The 16,020-nt window shown below is 40.1% G+C and overlaps 1 protein-coding gene across 1 annotated transcript in view; it reads left to right on the forward strand.

Moving 5' to 3' along the window:
- The window catches only part of mettl15 (methyltransferase like 15), a 59,217-nt gene extending 43,624 nt beyond the window's left edge, over positions 1–15,593 (forward strand). Inside the window, exons 4-6 of the mRNA XM_041936389.1 lie at positions 6,182–6,373; positions 7,851–8,029; positions 14,393–15,593. Coding sequence (XP_041792323.1) covers positions 6,182–6,373; positions 7,851–8,029; positions 14,393–14,808 — 787 coding nt within the window. The 3' untranslated portion in view covers positions 14,809–15,593. The remainder of the gene's footprint in view (positions 1–6,181; positions 6,374–7,850; positions 8,030–14,392) is intronic.
- The last annotated feature ends 427 nt before the right edge of the window (positions 15,594–16,020 follow it).

Genomic DNA, 16,020 nt, shown 5'->3' on the forward strand with positions numbered 1-16,020 from the left:
AATGTTTAAAGGACATTGAACACTGAACAAGTTGAACATGTCATAAAGAAACTTTAATAAATTGCTGCAAGATCCTTGGACATAACTAGCCGTCTCCTTATTTCTCTCCTGCATCCCAGTGTTACAGGAGATTATCTGTCAACCACGGTGCCGTTGCTACGGTACCTGTTACAGATAGAATGATAAGTGGGAGTGTTGACTGTTCATTTAAAATAACTACACTTACACATGCAAAGGCATACTTTGTGCTGTCACTGGAAATCTCATGTCAATATGTAAATATTTACCATTTTGAAATACTTGTAATCCTTCAGATTGAAATTGATGACTACAATTAATGTTTTTCTGTGATGTCATATAATAAAAACCCTCACAAGTCTAAATCCAAAACTGGTTCTCAGTTGAATAAACAGAAACAGGGACACCATTCTCTGGCCTTTACTCCACTAAATTAAAGGTGCAACATAATCGGCATTTTGGCTAACTGTTGAGTGTTGATGAAGCTCGCTTTCTGACCAAACAGGAAAATACAAAGAAAAGTCTGTGAGAACATGCAGCTTTTTTAACTTCGAAAAGTTGACTACATTAACCATGGAACCACGTTACAGTCTTCTGTCTGTATGAGAATAATGAAATGAAAGTGTAATTTATGCTTTTGTTTTTGAAGATGAAGTACAAGATAAGTCTATTAAGACAAACACTGTAATTTCTAAAATTATCTCCTAAAACTGGAAGTACTTGGAATTGGGAGGCAATATGCACACCACCAAGATCTAAATGACATATGACAAATGACAAATGACACGTAGTGTGGACCTGCGGGTTGAGCAAGCTGATTTGTTGTTCCAACACCTGTCTTAGTTCAAAATGAAAAATGTAAATGCTATACAAGCTGTGTGTAAAAGTATAGAAGAATCAGTCCAGACATTAGGCAGCGAGCATCTCTGAACGACCCGTGTAGGCATTCGCCTCAGTGTTGCTTGGAGACGCGTCATTCAGCGTCAACCCTGTAGTGGTACAGAGCTTTTGAGCTGCCTTTAGCTCCTCGTTTTGGTTTATGACTGCACATTTACTCTTCAGTTCAGTCTCGCTGTTTCCAGGAGCTCTGATAAACTCACTGAATGCTACCTTTGCAGCAACAAACTGGACAAAGTAAGCAACCAGCTCTGGGGCAACAGCAAAATCATCAGCGCAACACTGCTTGATCTCCAGCTGTTTGAGAAAAAAAGGCTTCAACTTTACTGGCTAAAATGCTTTAAAACCAATGAAATAAAGTTTTTAAACGTCTAAAGACAGTTTATACTGAAACTTTGCACAGCGAAAAAAAATTAGAAATTGGAGATGGTGGGTAGAGTGCTTCTGAGGAGGCAGTAGCAGAAAGGGATTGCGCAGGTGATGGGAGAGAACAACAAAGCCTTTACTATAGATTTTTCAACAAATCAATCACTGTGCAGGATAGTGAATAACAACAGCAAAGCAAAGGAGGGCCCTGGCAGCGTGGGTGAGATGCTCCCTTGCCATTTTGTCTTCAGTGGGTTTTGAAATAGAGGACCTGCCAATTTGTGTTCTTTCCTTGAATGCCCCTAGTTAATCTTGAGAAACATGGAGTCATTGTTGTGTGCATGAAAGGGGCATGTTTAAAATATAATAAAATATCTGGACAGGGAATTGTATGGATACCTTTATTTTATTAATGCCTATATTGATACCAGTGCTGCTTGGTATCAGTACTCTTTTGACACACCCTTATTATCTTGAATAGAAAATAATTATTTGCTCTAAATGCAATTATTATGTTTTTTAAGTTTTATCAAAGCAGTAATTAAACTATGTTTCTGGTGCTTTTGGTGCTACTTTACTGCAAATAAACTTTAATAAAACTATACAGGAGCAGTAAAACAGCAGGTACTTGCAAGCTAATGGCAATAGCTGTACAGGGCTCCTGTCTGCAGCTGTTTAGTAGCATTTTGTAATTAGTTTTACGGACACTCGGACTAAAGTTCATATCGAGATGCTCCCAAAAAAATGTGCCGTTTTTTTTTACAACAGGAGGTTGGAGAAGTAGCTATTGCGGTTTAGCTTACACATGGAAGGCATACACTAAATTCAACGAGCCTTCTCCAGATGGAGATTCATGTGTTGGGAGCAGTGACTCAATCTATGAGCACAGAACAGAACACAGCAACTAGGAAGTTGCTTCAAAGATGTGTGACACATCAGATTTAATGGAGCATTTGAAAGTGTGTTGCATACATTTAAGAGCAGAGACTACATTTTCACAGGAAGAGGACCATCTGATCACAGCTAGCCTGTGCTAGCTAATGTTAACGCTAAGGTCAAAAGACACCGTTGTCTACGAAAGCTGTCAGAGCCTTACAAAAGAGAATTAAAAAAAAAGGTTATTAGCTGTATTACATTTACTCACGACAAGCATCTTAATGAGGGCCAATAGTCTGCAGTCAGCTGTGGCTTCTGATTGATCAAAATGTTTATCAAGTTGTTTGTGCTTGTTAGTTCATTTAGTTGAAGCAGTAGAGCCTAGACAGCACGCTAGTCTTTGACTATTGCGCTTATAGTGCTTAACCTGGTTGTTTATTGTTTTATTTGTTTGAAGTTATTTTATGTTTGAAAAAGAACGTTTTTCAGTAAACAGTTAAAATAACGAAAATGTACTACTGAGTTGTATTAAAGCACCGAAAACTACTTTATTAAGGAGACATTTTTAAGAAATGGACAGAGCCATGCTAACAAAAGGTAACAGCTGTGAAGTTGCTTTAATTGATAATGATGATAATGAGGTCAACTTGTCATGTTATGAGTCTAAGAGAACCTTGCAAATTGATTTTGGGGAAGACGCTGCACCGTCAGTGGCAGAGCAGCTGCTTTGCTAAGAAACACTGCAAATTTAGGGCATATTATCCAAATATTTTCATACACTTTGCTATTGTTACCCCCTCTCTTCCAAACATTTAAACTCATCCATCATAAATACAGTCCACATAATGTAAACGGAACCATGACTTAGCTATGCAAAGCTTACAAATGTGTCATCATTAATGAATGGCTAGACATAGAGAAAATGCTTATTTATGCTTATTTTATTAATTATTAATGCTTATTTTGAGAGTAGGCAAACTGAAATAAATTAGACGGCCATTAAATTAAGGGCATCAATTGTAGAGCCATCCAGACTCAAGTTGGATAATACGTAGCTCCAGGAAACATTTTAATTGTCCCAGTATCATGTCAACAGTCATGTATGCATGTGACGGCTCGAACAGGTCTTCCTCTTTTTGGTGGGTTCCTTGTTGAGGTCTTAAGACATATAACTTTTAAAACCGATTAAAAATGCATGATAATGTCATACTGCTCACACATTGAGTGCTGGATAAGGAGGGTGCAGTGAGTCGTTTGTCACTTAGAAAAGCCAACTAATATTTTTGGTCATTTTTGTTGAAAGAGTAATAACTTCACTCGAAACCTGTCTTCATATCTGGGAACCAGATGGGTGGCGAAGGCTGCAGAAGACCTCCTAATGTATAGATGCTAACTCCTGTTGCTCTCCTCTGCCATCATCTTTGTTCACACAATGTTAAAAGGTCACATGAAAAATGCATGAATGTGGCTGGAGGATCTCACCACTCGTGCATGAGGAAGTGACTGAGTACACATGGTCTTGCTCTGCTGGTGACAAGGAAGGATCTCAGTAGGCCAGCTAAGACTGTTAGTCTGCTTTATAGGGTTTACTATTGTGGGTCTCCATTGAATTGTACGCCGATCAGCCACAGCAATAAAACCACCTGCCTAATGTTGTGTAGGCCCCCCCCTTGGGCCACCAAGGCAGCTCTGACCTGTCAAGACAGCGGCACAAGGTCTCTGGGGTTGTTCTGTGGTGTCTGGCACCAGGACATTGGTGCAGATCCTTTGGGTCCTGTGGGTTGCGAGCTGGGGCCTTCATGGATGTTCAGCATGGCGGTGCAAACTGTCTAGCTTGGGGGGCTCACCGGCATCAGTGAATGTCGTTGCCATGGGGGGTGTAATTGGGCTGCGGCAGTGTTTAGGTGGATGGTACATGTCAAAGTAACATCCGCATGAATGCCAGGACCCAAGGTTTCCGAGCAGAACATTGCAGTTTAACGAGATAATCAATGCTATTCACTTCACCTGTCAGTGGTTGTAATGTTGTGGCTAATTGGTGCTCACATGGTCTCCCCATGAACATGTCTGCTTAAAATAACCTTGACTTGCCTGATGTTGAATGTGGGTCTTGTTTCTCTACCATGTATGTGTGGACCTGTAAGCATAATGGATATAATAATATGGAAAACACTCAATATTTCCCATAAACTGAAAAGGTGACTTGCCTTCCCATTCAGTAGCAGTTGTTGTGGTTAGAGAAAGAAAAAGAGCAGTGTTTTCCACTCCCTCATTACCTTAGTAATTGCACAGACAGACTAAGGTGCCCTTGAGCACAGCTCCTAACCCCCAAACTGCTCCAGTGGGGCCTCTCGTTGGCCAGCAGATCAGACTGTGGTTGTACTGGGCAGCTTCCAGGTGTAAATTACTAAAAACACACAGAACATGGCAAATGGGATGAAGCCGCTGACTCCCATTCATTTTCTATAAGAAGCAACCTTTCTTCCCCCAAAAACCTTATTTAGAACGTGTGTCACACAGAACAAGGCTGACATGAAAGGAAAATGATAAATAATATTGATAATGAGTATAGAATTCATATTAATAAAGTGTAGCTATTAGATAATAAATATGTGAAAATGAAAAACAGTATGGAAACATAAGTTGACTTTTTTTAAATAACTCAAGCAGACTAACTATGGGCACATTATTATTGATTGGTTTAACAGACCCAAATTCAGTAGATAATAAGGCTAATAAAATTGAAGGTAACAGTGAGTTTTATTTTCTGGTTCTTGTTTTCATAATATTAGTTAATATAATTGGCTTCCACTTTATTTGTATGGTTTATTTGATTTGTAAAATAATCCTGCAGTTTTCTGCAGAATACTGGAGAATGCATAAAGTTCTGCCTGAATCTTCGTTTTTCAAATGACGGTATTTGTTTTTCAAAATGAAAGTGTTGTTTTTTCTTTACAAACAGATTATTGAACAGAAAAAGAGAGAGGGTAAAGAGAGTGGATGAACAAATGTAGAGATGCTAGCAGTGGCATGTCCTTCCCAAGGAGCCCGATGATCAGTGGTGAGGAGTGGAGAGGAGGTGTGGAGGGTAAAGTTGAAATAAATTAACTATGAACTGTGAAGGTGTAGAAAATTGTGGCGTAGCAACCCTTCACACCTGAGATCTGTTTTATATGTGTAATGTCAATAAAGGTAATTTGGAGCTCATGCAGCTCCTACTCTGTTCTATATCATTGTGAGCCAAAACAGCAACAGCAGTGGGTTTAGCATTAAACTGCTGTGGGATTGACAGCTCGGTGGAACCGAGTGCATGAGATGTCAGCGGCTCCTGGCAGCCTTGCAGTTTTTGTGTTTCTGTTCTTGTTAGTGTGAACAGGGCAAAACTTCATCCCCCTTTTGACGCCCAAACCCTTGTTTCAGATTAGACCAGTTTTATTTTCTTACTTATTCTTTATTTGTCAAAAGTACTTAAAAAAAATTTCTTTTCAAATTTCATCATAAGTATGTCAACTACATTATTTTTTGCTGAACAAATTTGCACCTGCTTTAATATAGGTTATGTCAATGGAGCAAAATTCACTGGTCTTCTATTTTAATTTCCCTTCAGCATTGAAGATGGTCTCAAATTTGTAAAATCTGAAACACAATTCAATGCAATCTTAAAAACACTTCCTCCTGCAATTTAAACGTTTATAAAGACATTTTCTTAGAGTCAAAATTGTAATCATCATTAATGTCTTTTGTTAAAACCATCTTTTATCTCTTTGAACCACCGTCTCTGTCCCAGCACTGTGTTGCTGTGTATGTTGTATACTTTTTATTTCTGTTTCTGTTTTGCCTTTTCAACTATTATTGAACCTGTTCCCTCTTGCCAACTTGCCAGCCAACCAGTTTATTCTATTAAAATGTAACTTATTCAACTGATAAACTGAAAAACAATATATGAGGGCAGTTTGTTGTACCATGTGTTGATACAAATGTCTAATTGCTGTATGCATTACCTTTCCCTCCATCCTTTCTTCAGCGGTCGTGTGAAACCATTGCTCGGCCGATTCAGCGAGCTTGAAGTCCTGCTGTCTAACATGAACATCAAGCCAGGCAGCATTGATGCTGTCCTGTTGGATGCTGGCTGCTCCTCCATGCAGATGGATCAGGCGGAGAGGGGCTTCTGTATCAGCAAGGATGGGCCCTTGGATATGAGAATGGATGGAGAGAGGTAAGAGCTTTGCAACATACAGTGCTGGATATAAAAAACACTGGTCTTCATTTTCCTAATGAATAAATAATGCTGGGCGGTGCTGGATAATCAGTCACTGGTGCCTTGAAATTGCTTCAGTACTCATTGGAGCAGTAATGTCAAAGTGCAGCTAATAAAAAAGGTGCACCGCCAAAATGCTGCCAATAACATTGACCAGCGTCTGCCTCACAGGAATACTACTGTCCTTTCTAAGTAGCAAAGGAAGAAGGGTGGTGTTATATCGCTGCTAAAAGGAAGGAGATCTTTCCCTAAACTGAACTAAGACCACAATCTTTTCCCAACCATACTGTAATGGTCATATGGGTTGTTCTGGAGGATTTGTTGCTAATGGTCCTATTGACTTGGACAATTTAAATGTCTACGAGAGATTGAGTTACTATCTTCATTTTGTCAGGGTGACCACATGACCACTAATAAAGGATTATATAATGCCACTACATTTAATTTATTCTGCCCGTGTAACAAAATTTTAAGTATGAAAAGTCACACAGCTAACTGTGTTTTATTTTATCATGGATCGTGAAATTTCCAGAAATAATCTGCTGTTTTTTGGTGATTTAAAGTATGACTAGGTTTGTGTCATAGTGTGGGAAAATTAAATGTCAGTATAAACTTTGAAGACGAGACAGACAGACAAATTGGCCAGCGTTTTCCAGATATATCAGTGTGGGTGTATATACTGGCCAATAAGAGGCAATTGCAGTACAAAAATGCTAAATATAATTTCAGAGTATAACCACCAGCGAGCACCGACAAGCTTATTTTCCAAACGTAAAACTTCCTGCTTCGGAGGTAATTTGGACGCACTTCTTTAATAACCAAATTTAATGGATTCTCACCAAAAAGGTTTTTGCAGCCAAAAAACAAAAAAATGCAGCTACTAATGTTATTTTATTTTTGAATTATGGCAGCATTTATACTCCATATATAATGTTTTATTGTAACACTACTGAAGTGTGACAGTGCGATCTAAAACCCCATTGCAGACACGTTAAGCAGAGTCATACATGCCTTTCTAATATTTATCAAGCCTATATCTGTATCTATATATTTACTTATATATATGTACATACACACACATATATATGTATAGAGAGAGAAGAGATAAAGACATGTATGTGTATACATGTATGTGTGTGTGTTTATATACCATACATGGTATTGCTGTGCAGGCACTGTAATGCTCCTTGAGTGTTTTCAGAAATATATACGAATGCCTTTTCAATGTCAGTATAATGTGAAGTGCAACCCGCTAAGATAAACTCATTACAAGCTGCCGCACAAGCTGCATTTCTCTTTTCATTCCCTCACAGTCATTCTTTTCATAACTGTCAGCTATAAAGGGTTTCAGCTGTATCTCAGAGTTGTCAGGATTCGCCACTGTCAGCAAGGACGTGACGTCAAGCAGCTTAATTGGGCTTCTCTTTGTGCGTAGGTACCCCGACATGCCCTGCGCTGCTGACGTTGTGAATACCTTAGATCAACAGGCTCTTGCATCCATCCTCACTGCATACGGGGAAGAAAGACACGCCAGGAAAATAGCTTCAGCAATTGTGGAGGCACGCCGTGTCAACCCCATCACTCGGACACAGCAGCTGGCCAGCGTGGTGGCAGGTAGCTCGACACTGTCCTGATTAATTCCCCGCAGCATTCTGGGGGCTGTAACGGAAAATAAAATACGACCAGAGTTATTAAGGCTGTCTCCCGGTGGGTCGTATTTGTCTCAGAAAATTACATGGAGTGTGACCTCAGTCATCTTCCTCTCTCCTGCCTCTGTTTTGGGTGCCTTTCCTCCACACCTTCCTTTAAAGTTGAGACAAAGACAGAGCTGCAGGCTGCTGGAACAGAATGTGGCTCATGCCTTGAAAACAAACATTTTTCACATACAGTAACCCATCTCTCCCCTTTCTCCTCGTTTCCCCCATTTCTCTGCTCACAAATATGCACAGACACCTGACACAAATGCAAACACCCACATACGCTCACACACACACACACACACACACAATACACACTCGTGCATAAAGCCAGGATTACGTTGTTTGTCTTCACTGATTGTTTTTGGGTTTTTGGGTTTTTTTTTTTTTTTTTTAGCCGTATGCCTCCAGATTTGAGCTGCTGAACGAGTGAGATGTTGTTTCAATAGTTATTGCACAGAGCAGTATGTGCGTCAGTGTCACCCTGGGAGAACAGGTGTGAGTAAGAGCAGCTGTGTAATCTTTTTTGAAGAGCAAAGCGAGTCACTACCAATGTTGATTCAGAAAAATCAGAGAGGTCTTGATTTAAGAAAGTTCCAGCGGGGCTCTATGACCAATTGTGAGAGTGATGCTGACAGGAACAAACTTACAGTCACAAGAGAAGTGACAAAGGCTTGTATGTGTGCATATTGAGACATCGTATAAGAAAGGTCACGCTACAGTTGAGGTTATGTTACACACTGAAAATCAGAAATAGTGCAGCTAATAATGTGTGTTGTTTTTACTTCAATTTGTTTGCATCTGGGTATCCATGCTATTTGATTAATTTAATAACAGGAATATAAAAATACTACAATGTAGTTGTGTACAGAAGCAAACTGTGTGAATGAGCAGGGCTTTGGGGTTGTATACGCACCTGGGGCAAAATGTAAAAGATGCGTACCCACAAAAACCATGCATACGCCATTTACCACGCATACAATGATTAAAAACTGATTGTGCTGTGACAATGTGCGCAGCTTATCCACACTTCTCAGCAGGCATATGCATGGTTTTCTGGAGCAATTCTCAGGTGATATGGATGTGGAGATGGTGATGTAAATATGAGATATAAAGGTAAAGCAAGAGAAACAGAATCTAATTAAAAAAAAAACATTTGTGTAAGTTGTTAGGAAATTTTACTGATTGTGTTGTGTAGCGCTTTGTAAAGTCTAGTTTAATATGAGAGCTATAAACTAAATCATCCCTTTTTGATTTCGAAACGCAGACACCTCACAATCTATGAAATACCTATTTGTCATTGTTTTCATTGAGTAATGTAATGGCAGAACCATGCAAATGCACAGCCTTATACTATATATACATGACAAAAAGAATGCATGTTTCCAGTCACTGGTTTCACTTGCGTTTTAGGACAGCTGAATGGTGCTGGTTTCTGGTCTGTTCTGGGTTCAGATTTCAGGAGGTTCAGACTGATTTATCCCTGTATGAAATATTTTATGTCTTTGAGCTGTTACATTCGCTGTATTAATTCCAAACCTACCTGTATCAGTAGACCTTCAACAACTCCTTTATTTGGGGACTTGTTAAGTATAGTTGGACTTAATGCGCAGTATGTTTGGCACAGTCGCTTTCAAATGTTCCAGTATCTTGTAAACAGCAGTGTCCCAGTGTGGTCCGTTGATATCGGACGATTCTGCGGGACATGATCTGCATCCAGTGTAAATATCCAGTTCATGTTGTAATGTGAGTTAAAAGGGTGTGAAGGTTAGGGTGGTGGATGAGTGTTTATCATTTTTATGAATCTTATTCTAGTCATTTACTAGTTACTGTTCCAACCCTAGTCTTTATCGACATTGGTTTCTTTTCCCGCGCTCTGTTCATGTTTTGCGTTAACGTGAGGCACTTTGTCTGTTTCAGCATGACCTCTATAAATCACTGATAACTTTTCTGACGATTAACTACAACGCGATATCACTGCCGGATTCTTTACGCATAAAAGTGATGAATTGATGATAGTAATGGTACGTAGTAGTCTGGTTGTGCGTGTGCGGCTTGTGTCAGGATCTGATTTAAACAACAGAACCCTGATGAAAAGTGAATTAGCATGTTTCTGTCTCATGCATACACAAAGTTTTAGTGGAGAACCGGCAGAGTTTTATGTGCGTGGCCTGTGGGTGGTAGGTGTTTTCCACATAAATCACAGATGCAAAGGTAACAGAGAAGTCCCACAGCCATGAACTGTTTTTTCCTTTAACAGCCTGAAATGAAAATACATCAGAGCAGCTTTGCCAAGTCAACCCAACACGTAACTTAATGGAAAGTTTGTTTGCTTTGCTGAACACTGACAGCAGGAATCAAGTGAAAAAGCATCAGCTGTACCTACTTTACAGCACCAAATAACACAATAAATGGCATAATCACCCTGCACTTAACTGTGTGTGTGTGTGTGTTGAGTAGCCAGCGGGAAGGACATGGATGCATTGATTTTGAGATGCCACCAAGCTATTTAACGTTTATTTCCACCCAGAGCAACAACTGTAACAGTGAAACGCGTGGTGATCTTCTTGAATTAATTCAACATTAGCATAAATGCTATCACTGCCAATTTAAAATGCATTTTAGAAAAGAACAACCTGTAGCAGAGTTCCACAGAATGGCAACAAAAGAACCCTGTTTACCAAGGTTTCCCAACAGTTTATTTAGTATAGATTTCTGGTAGACATGATTGATGAATATGAATGTTGTCACATAATCTACGATGCAGAAAATATCAGAATATCTTTAATAAGGTAGATCAGCTGAAATGCTGATGGTGGACATTTTTCTTGTCCTCTTGGTTTTTAACGGTCCGTAAATGTGCACATTTTCAATTCTGTAACTCTCATGTGTGGTCTCATGGCCTGCTCACACCAGCTTTTGCAACAGTGAATGTCGGACAAAATCAGTTTATTGCAATCAAATTGATGCACAATCAGTGGATTCACTTGCAGAAGCAAAGTTAAACCACACAAAGCTGTAGCAGATGCAGCTTTGGTCAATATGGCCACAGGTCTTTGCATAATTCATCAATTCCAAATCATCTTGGCTGTGACAGCGCTGACCAAAAAAACGAAAGCCAGAAAGCTGAAAATGTAGAAAGCTAGCGTGGCACCATCCAATGTTCTATATGGCTAGCATTAGCATGTCACCAGTTTGTTCACCCTCTACACTACAGAGATTAGTCCTACAAGTAGTTACTACATCACTGAGCTTCCAGCACCACTTATTTCATGAGGATTAACAGGGTGCAGCAAAGCACTTAAGTCTGATAAGGTGCTGATATGTTGCAATGCCATTTCACTTCAACTTAAGCCAATACATCGTCTCATCTGTTGTGTCCATGTTCTCCTGTTCCATTTATTCTGTTGTTGTTAACAAACTCCTGCGTTTTGTTAAGCCAGTAACACCGGAGCATCAAACACTGTTGTTGTCCAAACAGCTGATTGTGGAATGTTGTCTTTGTTGCGGCATGCTACAAACTTCAAATATAGCAACTTGAGATGAGACATAACACAAAGGTACAAAGGAGTACAGCAAAAGCTTTGTGACGCTAGTCTTGTATGTTGTCCTGTGCAATACATTCACTATCTTGTTGTTCCTTCTTAACTTGCTGATTTCCCCTTCATGTACACATCTTAATCTCTCCTTTTCTCCATGGATCTGTCTGTAGGACCTTTGAAAGATGAATTAGAGAGAGAGAGCATATGGCTTGGTGAGGCCAGACCAGGGCTGGTCCTTGCTGTGCAGGCATTGTATTGATTGCAGTGTGAGTCACACCTTGGGCTGTTTAGTGCAGGAGGGGAGAAATGCCACATCACTCACTTCTCTATTTATTGCGGTTTCTCTTTAGGTGTATATAAGTGTCTAATTGTTCTTTTGTCTTCTGTGTGGTGGTAACGAGTTGGACAAGCTGGACCCCAGAAACTATTTGCATATATAAAGAAAATGTTTTCCCAACAACTGCCCTGACCTCTAATGTCCAAATTATTGACCCTTTTGTGTTTAAATCCAAATGCATTCTGCATGTGATTTAATGTGCACAATAAGTGTTATTTTCTTGGCATCTCAAACATTATTTGCATGTCTGCAGTTAGTGATGCCTTTCTCTGTACTGCACATGCATGCTGAGGGAGGACATTGCTAATAGATAAAAGACGTATATAGGAAAAGTTTGCATGGAAATTTCTCCACCTTTAAAAGGCAGGTACAAATTGTTCAGGAATGTTAAAGAGGAAGGTTGTAGGGGGAGAGAGATACATAAATCATCCTTTGTTTTACACAAAGCAGGTCAGGAGAGCAATGACGACCAAAAACACAATGTTTTGGTGTTTTTTGAAACTGTAATCAAGACTCAGGGAGTAATCTTTTTTTTTTTTTTTTCCCTTAGTCGGATTTAACTTGAACTTCAATGAATGACAGTGAACTCAGAGATCACGAGAGGCATTTGGCTGCACTTACCTCGGTATTTTGATGACACATCAGCCATATCAACACCATCTCCACCCTCCATCTGCTCCACATGGAGCCTCTGATGGACCTGCCACTCAGGCCTGCTGCAGCTCTCCAACCACCGTTTTCATTAACCTGTATATATTTTTCAATAAGCTCTGTCTTTTGTGCTGCATCTCGTTTTCTTCGAACTTAATTTAATGATCGCCTTCTTACATCAACGGTTGTATAGACGACATTTACTGTCACTAGATGTCGCATTGGCACCAGCATCTCTGACCAAAACAAATGGGCCACACCTCTCCGCTAAGCAGAAACAGCCGTTATACCGCTCTCCTCAAAGCCACCAGACTCCACTGACAAAAACACTAATTTTACCTCGCAGATCAGCGTAAAACACTCGACAACTAAACAACTCGACAGAAACAAAATAAAACTCACCATCTTGGTTCATCTTTCGGCTGTTCCAACAATCACCAACCCGTGTTTTGTTGAAATAAACCCTTAATTCACCGGGTTAGATGTGAAATATTCTGCCTATACATGCTGTTTTTCGCTCTACATTAGTAACGTATTCAGCTTGTGAGTTATTTCTTCCATCTACCGAGTGACCTAAACCCATACAGCAAAACTATTAGCTTGCTAGCGATCCTGCTAATGTTAGCTACCTGAAATATCAAGCAAAATATGCTTTAGGTGGCTCAGATGGACACTTCGAACTGCACTCTGCCATCTCACTTTTACAGTGCTATGTGAGAAGTCACCATCTTCGTCTCTTTGTAAACACGGGGAGGACCTCACATGCACTAACATGCACGTTCGTCAGGCCTGGTTACCAAAACAATGAACAGAGAAGCTCGGATTACAACACTTACAGAGGGAGTGTGGCATCATGCTCTGCTCAGGATGCCAGTACTCTACTGTATCTCTACATAGCAAATAATTGTTTGCTGCTATATTAATATAGTAATAGTAATAATAATAATAAAATACACTAATATAAGGCCTTTCATATCCTCATAAAGAACCTTTAATAACATAAACCAGCCTACTATGTCTCACGATTCTCACTCAACCAGAAGATTGCTTTACTCTTGAAAATGATTTCATTCAAGATACTTCTTGTATCCTCCTGACCAGTGGAGATCCCAGGCATTTCAGCCTCTTTTGTGCAGTTCACACACTGATAACACCTGGGTTGTTGAGGTCACATATCAGTTATTAGGTCACACTAGGGTCTTCAGAGTCGCAAGACTCAGGGTATGGATTGGTGGTGTGGTAACTGATAAGTGGTGTGGCAGCCCCACGCTTCGTTCATGGATGGTTGTTTGAGTTTGACACAGACAGCCTCTTTCACTCTGGTTATGAGCTTCAGTCTTCATGCTACGCGCTCATCCACACGTGTTTTTTTTCCAATATTAATATAATTCCAACGGATACTGGGTCAGGGTATATGTTTTTTGTTTTTTTTAAGGTGGATGAATTTCTGGTTCTCTTTCACTCCGGTCAATGGTTGAGTGAAAAGCAGGTGGGACAGAAAATAGCATGGTTGCAGTCTTGCCCGTGTTCGTCTCATTTTATATGTTTCTTTAAAGATGTAAATTGTTAGCCTCTCGTGCACAATTCCAACATATTTTTCTGTTTACATTGAACATTTTTTGGTTTTATTCTTTGTGTTTTGTTTTTCTTATTAACAATTTTAAATTTAAAAATACAGTAACAACAAAATGTTGCAGTGCATTACACTTCCATCCAGTTCCACTCACTCTGACCATTTCTTTGTCTCTAGGATCGTTTCCTCCTGCTGTCATCTATGCACGCAAAGACCGACTCCACCGACCCGCACATGTGGCCACTAAGACTTTCCAAGCTCTGCGTATCTTTGTGAACGACGAGCTGAATGAACTACATGCGGGCCTGCGCGCTGCCCGGGCCGTGCTGAGACCTGGAGGACGTCTCTGCGTAATCACCTTTCATTCGCTGGAAGACAGACTGGTCAAGCGTTTCCTCAGAGGAGACAACTTGTCTGGTCTAGATCAGTATCACTTCGGCCCGAGGAAGCAAGGCACCAAGAAGGAAAACAAAGGTGGTGAAAGTGTTTATTGGCTCCCGCTGCGAAGAAAAGTGATCATCCCAGAAAAGGACGATGTCACAGAGAATCCTCGAGGACGCTCTGCTAAACTAAGGGCAGTACTCAGACGTTAACTATGCCAGAACTAAAATACACCCTTCATCCAAATGTTTTTGTTTGTTTTCTCTACAGCCAGAGGAACTCTTTACAATTACTAAACAAGTTAACCAAAGGCGAAAATGCAGTTACATGAACACTTGTCCAATCTTGACTGTAAATGTCGATTATTTTCTTTACTTGAGGACACTAGCTAGTTTCTATCTGAAGACCACCACAGCAGTGAGCCAGGGTTTAATCCAGGTAGCGGCACCTCGGGGTCACGCGTTCCAACAAACACAGTTACATCTTTTATACTGCATTAGTGACTCCTACTGGTCAGTTAGGGCACTGCACAATGATGGGTAATTGAATCTCACACGCAGTATGCCCGCTAGTTGGAGCTCAGGTTTTTTTGGTTTGTTTTCAGTGGCAGGTGCAACATAAACCGGCGACACAGTGTGTCACAGTTGTAACATTTGCCTGCAGACTGGTTTGCATAGAAAGCTGGACTCCCAGAATTGGGATAAAACAGGCAATAAAAACAAAAAAATATATACATCTCAAAGGTCCACTCACTTGCTTTCAATGCCAATCTGACTGGGCAGCAGTCAGTCTTTCTCTCACCTTGTCTTCGCACTGAAACACCTGTTCAAACTTGAACGAGAGCCACGACTATGAACACAAAAGGTGTTACGTACAACTTTGGTGAAAACTTTTTCTACCCAAATAAAAGTATGTGAGCATTGTATTGTCTGCCTTTTTGTATCAGTAAAATGTACAGAAAATGACTGACAATTCAGTTCATGTAGCCAAGCTTTTTTTTTTTCTCCAATTTTACATTCCAAACGCCTTTGGTTTGATTGGGCACTGTAATGATCCTGAAACGTTTGGTCTGAATACTAAACAACTAAACACTGAGTTTTAATGAGGAAAAGGCCTATTCCCAGTGAAAATGTTAAACCCTTATTTCTCTGTGCTTTTCTAAAACATTTGATTTTCTTGCATTGCGGCTAAACAGCTCAACATGTATAAGAAAGAAGAAAAAAACACCTTTTCCCATTGACGTCTGTCTTCCCCCTGAATCTCCCTTGATGAGTAGCTGAAGTGAAACCTCTACTGTACCACGTGAATCAGTAATGCCACTAAATACTGAATGACGCAAGTGTCAGAAGTGGTGCTGAATGAGCTGGGCGGTTGTTCTTGAGCAATCTCTCACCTTCAACTGTAAGCAGATGAGGTGTTTTGAT

This window comes from Chelmon rostratus, chromosome 1 (genome assembly GCF_017976325.1).
Source record: "Chelmon rostratus isolate fCheRos1 chromosome 1, fCheRos1.pri, whole genome shotgun sequence".
In the NCBI taxonomy this organism is placed as follows: Eukaryota; Metazoa; Chordata; class Actinopteri; order Chaetodontiformes; family Chaetodontidae; genus Chelmon; species Chelmon rostratus.